The sequence below is a fragment of the Vidua macroura genome, chromosome 27, assembly GCF_024509145.1.
Source record: "Vidua macroura isolate BioBank_ID:100142 chromosome 27, ASM2450914v1, whole genome shotgun sequence".
NCBI classification, from domain to species: Eukaryota; Metazoa; Chordata; class Aves; order Passeriformes; family Viduidae; genus Vidua; species Vidua macroura.
In genome coordinates, this window is record NC_071597.1 from 3,809,152 (window position 1) to 3,819,174 (window position 10,023).

General features: G+C 49.8%; 2 protein-coding genes across 2 annotated transcripts; one reads left to right on the plus strand and one right to left on the minus strand.

Moving 5' to 3' along the window:
- Positions 1–224: 224 nt before the first annotated feature.
- Positions 225–1,206, minus strand: LOC128819786 (olfactory receptor 10A5-like). Its single transcript, XM_054000130.1, is given in 3 exon segments — positions 225–617; positions 619–846; positions 848–1,206. Coding segments are annotated over 3 exon segments (951 nt in total). The 5' UTR covers positions 1,178–1,206.
- Positions 1,207–5,560: 4,354 nt separating this feature from the next.
- Positions 5,561–7,908, plus strand: LOC128819781 (cathepsin G-like). The gene is made up of 5 exons (XM_054000125.1): positions 5,561–5,618; positions 6,036–6,189; positions 6,679–6,820; positions 6,937–7,194; positions 7,729–7,908. The coding sequence occupies exons 1-5, from the start codon at positions 5,561–5,563 to the stop codon at positions 7,906–7,908; spliced, it is 792 nt and encodes a 263-aa protein (XP_053856100.1).
- The last annotated feature ends 2,115 nt before the right edge of the window (positions 7,909–10,023 follow it).

A 10,023-nucleotide genomic window follows, 5' to 3' on the forward strand; every position in this document is an offset into this window, starting at 1 on the left:
CTGCTTTAGAAGAAATGTCTGGTATATAAATTGTACTCCTAAGGAAGAAATGGAGATAGAAGTTCTAAATAATTTGCTTCTGAAGCAAACAATAAAGACAAAATATTTACAATTGGGAAACAGATCTTTGTGCCTCTAGTTTCCCCCTGAGCTAGTAAACCATTAGAACTCACCAAAAATAGAAATAAGGTTTTTAATCCACACATTCATGGACAAGAAAATCTTTATTTCTTCATCAAGACAGCCATCACTCTGATTAGTACTTCTTTCACTTCTTTATTCCTCAGGCTGTAAATCAGGGGGTTTAAAGCGGGAATTACAGTTGTGTATATGAGAGCAAGGATTTTCTTAGTGTCTTGTGAATTACTGGATTTTGGCTGTAAGTAAATCAAAGTCCCACTTGCACAGTACAACGTCACCACAGTAAGGTGTGAGGAGCAGGTGGAGAAGGTCCTGTGTCTGCTCTCTGCAGAGGAAATCCTCAGGATGCTGGAGATGATGCAGGCATAGGACAGCAGGATGAGGCAGAAGGGCGTGAAGATGACGAGCACCGTGGCTGAGATGAGCTGCCTCTCGTAGCGCGACGTGTCCGTGCAGGAGAGCAGGACCAGCGGGGGGGATGTCACAGAAGAAGTAGTTGATCCTCCTGGGCCCACACAAGGACAGGTTGAACACCCAGGCTGTCTGCACCACCGACACAACCTTGCCACTGCAGCAGGAGAGCAGCACCAGGGAGAGGCAAGCCCTGGTGCTCATGATGGCAGGGTACCTCAGCGGGCAGCACACGGCCACGTAGCGGTCGTAGGCCATGGCTGCCAGCAGGTACCACTCAGTGGCCGTTAAGAAAAACCACGCAGTAGAGCTGTGTGACACAGCCCAGGTAGGAGATGCTCCTGTCCTCTGACAGGATATTTACCAGCATCTTGGGGACAACCACTGATGCTGTGGAAATATCCAGGAAGGACAGGACGCGGAGGAAGAAGTACATGGGCGTGTGGAGGCTGGGGTGAACTGTGACCATGCAGATGAGAAGGTTCCCGATGAGAGTCATGCTGTAAACGAAGCAGATTGTGAAGAACAGCAAGTGCTGGAGTTCTGGGCGGCTGGACAATCCAGAGAGGATGAATTCAGTCAGCAGGGTGCGGTTTCCTGCATCTTGTTCCTCCGCTGGCTCCATCTGGGAGGAATCAGACAGACTGTCAGAGCCGTAGTCACTGTGCCAAGATCACAGGGCTTCAGCCAGTTACTCAAACCAGGAGTCTCTTGGGAATGCCTGGAGAGCTGCTGGGTCAAAGGGTGTAAGTCTAGAGCAGCTGGGCTGAGCTCATTGACAAGGCAGTGGCTGGGAGTGCGTGGTGCCAGTGCCCTCCAAGTGTCATTGTTTGGTGGTGTCACCAAGCCTTTGACCAAGAGGAGCTGGCATTGAAGGGGTAGCTCCATCATGGGTGCAGGGTTACCTGCTGAGGATATGCTCTCCACCCTGATGTCAGGTCTGTGCTCCCAGCTGGTCCTACAGGCGCTTCCTGCAGTCAGGGGAAAGCGCAGGTGACAACTGAGACTCCCACAAACCAAAGAAAGAAAGAAAAACCCTTGTGCTACCTTAGGGAGCAGTGGGTATTGCTCCTTGCACTCTGTTTTTCCCCCTGAGTGGGCTGACAGGGCAGGCAGCCTTCCTCCAAGACAGCTGAAGTTCAGAGCAACTCAACTTCAGGTGGCAGCCAGGGAAGTTCAGGCTGCGGGAGGCTTTGGCTCATATTCACATCAATCCACAGCTGTCAGGGGGACAGAAATACATCCAAGAGCCCAACTTTGGAGAAAGCACTCCCAAATGGAGCAAGCAGAAGCTGTGAAGGGAAAACCTAAGCCAATGCTGTCCACCTAAACACCCACAGACCAAAGAAATCAGCACCAAAGTAAACCAAACAAAAAATCCTGTCTGTAGGCAGGCAAAGGAAGAAGGAACAATTCGAGGCAGAGATACCCACAGGGAATGATGAGGAAGTGCAGAGGGTGAAGCTCACGACCATTTATTCATGACTCACATGGCCTCGTTCCCCTGAGGAGGGTTGCTGTATGTGGGATGTTCACAAAGTGCTGGACCAGCTCTGTTTTCTCACTGCCCAGGATGGGAAACTGAGGCACTGAAAGAGAAGAGCCACAGAGGAGAAAAAGGTGGTTAATTCTGTGTCCTTCAGACTCAGCATCTCTCACCAAAGGGGCCACCAGCCACTGCCCTACAGTAGCAAATCTCAAGGCGCAAAATGCATTTTGGCATCAGAAATGTATCCATGAACAGAGGGGGAAGCACCTTTGGCTCTGTACACTCAAGGACCACGTCAGCAGAGCTGGCACACAGAGAAGGACAGAGCTCAAAGCCAGAGCAGTCACCCAGCTCTGCCATCACCAGCCACCCTCGGGCTGCCTCTGTGACCCACACAGGACATCTTCTGTCTCTGCGTTTTATGACACGAACACAAAGGTGCAAGCTGGGGACCCTGGAGCCACAGATGACTTTAACACACAAGCAACTCCCAATATTCTCAGATATTTGGTCTCTGAGGTATTTAAGGAGGATCTTTCTGGGTTTGGCTGTTTCCTTTAACATGGGAATGAAAGGACACTTTTGAGTGGTATCTCAATACAGCCTGTGCATGACAGATAGAGAATGACATGAAAAACTCCCTGCAGTCTCTAACAGCACACATTCACACTGGTTTTATCTTGTTAGAACCATGTAGCTGAAGTGGAAACAACCTAATTCTACCCTCCAAGCCCATATGAAAGTTTTAGACTATTGCTGTGATCATTAGCTCTTTATTAAAGTCAACAGCACACACAGCAGCCACTGTTTTACTGACAGTTCATCTTCTAATTCAGAACACCTCTCACAAACAACCCTCAATTTATGTAATTTGTGTGTATTTAAAGGGCTCTGAGGCCCTTTAAGTAAGTTTTGGCCTTAGCTCTTCCTTGGATTTTCTTTATACATTCACAATAGCCATTTTGAAACAAAGTGTCCTACCTCCAGCAATTCTGCCATCCAGTGCCTCCAAAATGGGTCATTCAAATTTTGATAGAAGTATTTCCCTTGTTTTCTTACATTAGGAATGGTGTTGGGCTGGTGATTCCTACTGTCAGCTTACACTGCAGATTAAAAATTATATTTTAAATACAGATGATCTTCTGCCACAGCTGTAATAATATGTTGAAATTAGCATATGGCATATACCATAGAAAGTCAGCAAAGGACTTGTCTCATAGAGAGGAAGAAAAGGAATTTGTTAGATTTGTTTAAACTCAGTTGAAAGCTGAAAAGGTAGAGCTGCAGCCCAGGCTGCAGCTGAAAAGGCAGAGCCTCAATGCATCTCTATTTTTTGCCCATGAAGGGAACAGCTGAGCTGCCTCTGACACCTGCCTTAAGTAGATTCTCTTGAAATCCCTAAATCCCCTAGAGGTGGCATTGATTGAGTCTCATTTCAGAGCTGTCAGAGATGGTTGTTCAGAGCTGTGCTCCCTCTGTGGGCAAGGGGATGTAGCAAACATCCTTATACCAGCACTGAAATGCTGGATGGAGCCCTCCCCCACTGTATGGAAAGTGGGAGCAGAGGGACTCCTCCAAACACAGGCATCTCATCTCTTACATGCCTAAGGCCGAGAACTCTGCATCCTCACCAGCTGGGGACTGACTGTTAACATGAAAAGTCTGAGCAGCAGATGGAAATATCAAGGGATGTGTGACTCCACGGGCAGAATTAGCCTGATGCTGCCTTTGTTTAATTGGACTCGTGTCTTTAGGGGCAGTGCTGTCTCTGGTAGGAGAGTTTTCATTCAACTCCAGCCACTCACATTTCATTCTTCAATTTTTAGTGACTACTCGTCAGCTGTGAATCCTTCCCCCCTTCCCCCCTCTCCCCCTTCCCTTCCCTTCCCTTCCCTTCCCTTCCCTTCCCTTCCCTTCCCTTCCCTTCCCTTCCCTTCCCTTCCCTTCCCTTCCCTTCCCTTCCCTTCCCTTCCCTTCCCCTTCCCCTTCCCCTTCCCCTTCCCCTTCCCCTTCCCCTTCCCCTTCCCCTTCCCCTTCCCCTTCCCCTTCCCCTTCCCCTTCCCTTCTTCTTACAGTTGGAAAAGAGATCCAATCAAACAAAAATCAGATTTGATTGGAATTGCAGAAATTAAATCTGCACCCAGTACCAACCTGCTCAGAGCTCTGAGCAGCATCACCCCTGATGTGGTCAGAGACACCTGGTCTGGGAAAAGACTGATAAGAGAACCAGAGAATGAAGACCAAATCTGCATCAAAGGCAAAGAGTTCAATAAAAATTGGAGATTGAAGTGAGAAGGGAAATGAAGTTTCTTCATTCAATGACTGAATCTTTTAATTTCACAGAATTTGCTTCTTATCCATACAGGAGAGGTTAGCAAACAGAGATTTCATTTCTGTAGCCATCTGATGGCAGGCAAATGTTGGTTTCTTCTGAGCCAATGTCCCTGTGTGGTCAGCAGAGAGGGAAAAAACTAAGGATGGAATTCATGTGAATTTTCCAGATCTCCCATTACTTCTGAAATTGTACCTTCCACCAAACAGGTTCAGGAGGATCCCCAGGACATGTACTACAGTCCATGGTCTTTTTAGAAGACAGGGTAAGGGGCAATGCCAGTGTGCTCTAGAGGATTTATTTGTGGGCTTTCTCTAGACCAAAGGCATGTAAAATTGGGAACATCCTGGAGGTTTCACTGGCTGGGCTCATGGCCAAAGGAGGGTCAGGGAAACAGGGGCTGAGTCCCTTCCAGGTTGTAACACTGGAGCCAGAGCTGCCAGGGAGGGCTCAGAGAGGCCTCGGGCAGGGCTGCTCCCCTTCTCGTGTGGACACGCTGAGCCTGGTCCTCACCTGAGCTCCAGCTGTGTCTCAGCCAGCCCTGCACCTGCCCAGGGCCCCTGCTGATCTGGACTGGGCCCACAGAATGACTTCCCAGCTGGACCTCAGACTTTTTTCACCATGGACTTGTCAGATCCTCTAGAACCGCAGGGCTGAGGGCGTGAGGCTCCCACTGGCCTTGTCCCTCAGTGACTCTGATTGGTGATTTCTGATTTCCCAAGGACATCTCTGATGGCAGTCAGCCCCTCTGATAAAAAACAGGATCTTTGCCTGGCCCTGGCCAGCTCTCCCCATTGCTATCAGAGGATGGAGGGGGAAACAAAAAACAAAAATAAAAAAAATCCAGCCCACGTGCAGGATCCCAGGGGCTCTCCAGAGGTCTCTGATGCGATATGCACTCAACAGACACTCCATTCCTCTTCCTGTGCACTGTGGGTGCTCTGAACAAGCACAGATCTCTCCTTCTTTTTGAGAAGATTGTGACAAAAATGCAGAGAACGTGTCATGAGCCCCTCACCAAGCCACAGTCTGGGGGTTGTGAGAACAAAAGCAGTAAATGACATGGCCACAGGCAGGCTGAGGTTTCCTGTTTCAGCTCCACATGACATATATAGAGGTTGCCATTCTGTACCTGTCTCCTGCCTGGCCACAGCTACTGGTTTGGCTCATCGGGACAGTGGTGGGAGATGCTGCTTCTCCTTCTGCTCACAAGTGCTTTTGTCCTTCTGCCCTGGGCTGGGGCTGGTGAGTACACAGAGATGGGATAGACAAGAACATGCAAGGGCACAGATGGACACTGAGTAGTCAGTCTCAGGCAAGGTTCCTGCCTTGCCTTCTCTCCTATCTCCGCTCTCCTACTTTCCTCTCTCCTCTCATCTCCCAGCTCAGACAGTGCCTGAGACCAGTGAGGCATTAGAGGCACTGGAGCTGTGCCTTTGATGGCCTTTGAGTCATCCAGAGCCAGGGGTGGTCAGACCCAGACAGTGCCGCTTGTCTTTCTCTCCACTGTGCACCAGCAATGCCTTGGACAGCCCCAGGAAGGAGAGTTGTTGGTATCACTGGCACATGGCATTAGAGGATGACCCTCTCCCTTCATGCAGCCCCAAACTTGACAGGAAATAGCAGCACACGTCATATTAACATTTCCCATCTCTCTTCCAGGAAGGATCATTGGTGGATGGGAAGTTAAGGCCCACTCCAGACCCTACATGGCTTATTTAAAAATTCAAACTGGCTCACAAACTGCTTACTGTGGAGGGTTCCTGATTCGTCCAGACGCAGTGCTCTCAGCAGCTCACTGTCTGGATAAAAAAGGGTAAGACTCTATGGTTCTTGTACAAGTGATTTTTTCCAGTCTCACATAGTCCCAGAGAGCCTCAGCCCTGCTCTGGGCTGAAACAGTACCCCGTGCCTCTTCAGGCAGAGCAGGGATCTCTGGAGCTGAGCTGTCCTCTGTGACTTGCAGGAATTGTCTGCCAGGGGCTGAGTGTCCTTGGGGACAGGAATGCTCACAGTGGTCTCCAGGGTCATGGTTCCTCCCATGGCTTAGAGCTGCTGCTGGAGAAGGGGTCCAGTGTCTCCCCTGCTCTGCTTCCCTTCGTCCTCAGCATGGGGCAGCTCCCACCTGTGCCAGGGTGGGGCGAGGGATCCCCAGCTGGGCTGTGGAAGGAACCCAGCTTACACAGGACAACTTGCTGAGAGCTGCTCTGGGGGGGTTTATCAGCCACCAGCTCCTCCAGCCACCTGCCCTGGGGGCTGTGCTCCCGTGGCCAGTGCAGCTGGAGTGTGTTGGTGTTTCCTGCAGGACAGTGAGGGTCACTGTGATTCTGGGAGCCCACAACATAACCGGCCGAGAACAGAGCCAGCAGAGGACCCGTGTTGGACAATGGGTCATCCATCCCAAATATTCCCGTGCTGGCTTCAAAAATGACATCGTGCTGCTGAAGGTATGGCCCAACACATCCTTCCTGCCCGAAGGATCTGCCCCTGCTCACCTCCCCAAACTCTGAACTTGCTCCTAATCCTTCACTGGCTCTAACCACGTGTTCTCTCTGCCTGACAGCTGAAGCCAAGGGCCAGGATCAATGAGAATGTGAAATTTATCTCCTTTCCCAGGAGAAACGATCGTGTGGGAGCAGGAGCTGAATGTAGGGTGTCTGGCTGGGGCTGGACATCTGACACAGGAAACAGGACTAATGTGATGAGGGAGGTGAAACTGAAGGTGCAAAATGAGAAAATATGTCAGCACCTTTCCCATAACTACCAGCATCAGTCTATGATCTGTGTTGGTGATGAATACAGCAAAAAAGCAATTTACCATGTAAGTGTTGTTTTGGGCTGCAAGCTTGGGAGGAGGTTGGGACTGGACAGTCAGCTTGGTTCTCAGGTGAAAGTAAAACAACACCAGAACGAACCAGGACCTTCAGAATGATGAGCTGAGGGTCCTCACAGAAGCTCTGGAGCTGACGTGCCCCCTGAATTGGGAGCATTTTCCTAACTATCAGCAACATTTGCTTTTTTACTTACTTGGGGATGTTCTACCCAGCCGAACCAGTGCTTCAGTGTGTAATTTCCTTGTGATATCCTTGATGGCTTAGATATTTCCCACTGTCTAAAGCAGATATACTTTTTTTTTGAGTTTTTGAATCTCAAAGAGTCTCCAGGCCTGAATTGTTTCATGGGTGGGCTTAGAGGAGTAGTGAGGCAGCTACAAACCCTGAGAGCTGGGTCTGGAGGGAGGGAGGTGGTTGGAAGAGGGCGTTCTTCACATGGAGGGAAGAGGAAACTTGCTCCTTAAGGCAGGGAGAGCTGTGCTGTGGCATGTCTGACCCCTCTCACTCCTTTCATGACACAGGGTGATTCTGGTGGCCCATTAGTCTGCAATAAGAAGGCTTATGGCATTGTTTCTCACGGATATAAACGCCGCCTCTTCCCTGAGGTATTCACCAGAATCTCGTACTTTGAGCCCTGGATACGTGAGCAGCTGAGGAGGTTTGCACTCCAAGAGCTGCCTGGCTCTCCATCCTCTGACTAAAATGCTCAGTGCCCCTTCTCCACAATGCATCAAACACCTGCTGGTGCTCAGAAGCTCCCAGGGGCAGCTGAACTGGAGTCAGAGAAGCCCCCGTGGTGCAGGCACAGGTTTTTGCTCCAAGGAGAGTCTCCATGGCAAGGTACAAATACAGGTGCCAAGAACACACGGCTTCCCATTGCTCCCTCTGCTTCTGGCCATCAATAAAAGCATGTTCAAACTCACTTGTGTCTGCAGCCTTCTTGGGAGCTGGGTGCAAACCCTGAGTGTGAGAATGAGGAGATGACACTCTGGGAGAACCTGAGCATGGGTGGGACATGCAGGACAGGTCTCAGTCCCCAAATGCTGCAAATGCTCCCCTTGTCTCCATCAGCCCCTTGCAGTCCAGCCAGCAGGTACAGCCTGTACAGAACATTTTCCCGGCCTTTCAGAAACAGAGGCATCTCCACATGCAAGGGGAGATCATGTGGGTTTCTAGTACCAACCTGAAACCCTCTTAGGATGCTTAGACAGACTAAAGACCAGCCAGCCTGTTTACACCCTGTCTCCCCTTCAATCTCCTTGAACCCCAGATGAAGCATTTTCTTTATACCTGTAAAATGCCTGTGGGTTGAAATGGAAACTTTCTCCCACTGGATCAGCTGATCAGACCTGACTGGGCCAGGAGGTGCCCTTGTGGTATGGTATGGGATAGAAAATGTCAAATATGGCTGAGGCAAAAGCAGTATTGCAGAGACAAGGCAAAGGCAGTATTGCAGAGAAAAACCTGATCACTTGTGAGAGGAAGAGTTGCTTTTCTTTCAGGCTTTTTTTTTTTTTTTTTTTTTCCGATCATTTATCTAAGAAGGCATAGAATGTACCCTCAGCAAGTTTGCTGATGATGCAGAACTGGTGGGATACACCAGAAGGCTGTTCTGCCTTTCAGTGGGACCTTGACAGGCTGGAGAGTTGGGCAGAGGGAAATCTAAAGAGGTTCAACAAGGACAAGTGCAGGGTCCTGCATGGGGAGAAGAATAACCCCAGGTACCAGGCTGGGGGCTGGCCTACCAGAGAACAGCTCTGCAGAGAAGGACCTGGGGGTTTTGGTGGGTGACAAGTTGCCCATGAGCTGGCAGTGTGCCCCCGGGGCCAGGAGGGCCAAAAGGATCCTCAGGTGCATCAGGAAGAGTGTGGCCAGAGGGTCCAGGAGGGGATGGTGCCCCTCTACTCAGCCCTGGTGAGGCACACCTGGGGAACTTTGTCCAGGCCGGTCTCTCAGAGCAGGAAAGAAAAGGAGCTCCTGGAGAGGGTCCAGCAGAGACTGCAAAATGATTAATGGAGCATCTCTGATGAGGAAAGACTGTGGGAGCTGGGCCTGTTCAGTCTAGGAAGGGAAGAATGAGAGGGCATCTCATAAATGCATATAAATATCCCAGAGTTGGGTGTCAAGAGGAGGGGCACATGGCCAGAAAGGACCAAGGGATGCCCACAGTGTGGCACATGCCCACTCCACGCTTTCCATCCAGTCCTGCACCACATTGGCTTTGATCTGCCACCCCACAAAAGCCCTTTCCACCCAAATTCCACCCCATAATACCCCTCTCTAGGTACCACTTTCTTCTCTGTCATGTAGCCAATGTGTGCCATGATTCCTTAGGATTTTAGTTTTATATTTTTCAAATCCTGTACTGCATTGTGTATAACTCTAAACTCCATATAGAGTGTTAACTGTGTTCAAATTTTGAGCAGACAAAACAATCCCTCCAGGCCTGAAACTCAAGGACACCCAAAAAGTATAAACAAAAGTGAGTTGTGGGGAGCAAACTGGGGGTAAATGACTTCATTACCTGAAACTGTAATTGGAGTATTAACCCCTGATATGTAAATAGACCAAACCTATAATTGTCTGAAAAATCTTGTGACCTTCGTCCACCTTGGGTGCAGCCTCTGGGAGGCTGCCCAAGGTGTGTCTATTGAAGGCCTCTCATAAATATCCACTTTATTCTCTTAACCTTGTCTAGCCTCTGTTCAAGGTAGCCACTCCAAGGCATCAGCCATGTGAGCAGGAGAGGAGGAGTCAGCAGCATCAGGGACCATGTGGAAGATGAACAGGGTCTCCCAGGGCATGTTCCTGTGTTC

Excerpts from the sequence above, each read along its gene's own strand:
- LOC128819781 (XM_054000125.1), top strand. The coding sequence starts at position 5,561 with ATGCTGCTTCTCCTTCTGCTCACAAGTGCTTTTGTCCTTCTGCCCTGG. Across the intron at positions 5,619-6,035 it reads TCTGCCCTGGGCTGGGGCTG|GAAGGATCATTGGTGGATGG; the intron begins GTGAGTACACAG and ends TCTCTCTTCCAG. Across the intron at positions 6,821-6,936 it reads ATGACATCGTGCTGCTGAAG|CTGAAGCCAAGGGCCAGGAT; the intron begins GTATGGCCCAAC and ends TCTGCCTGACAG.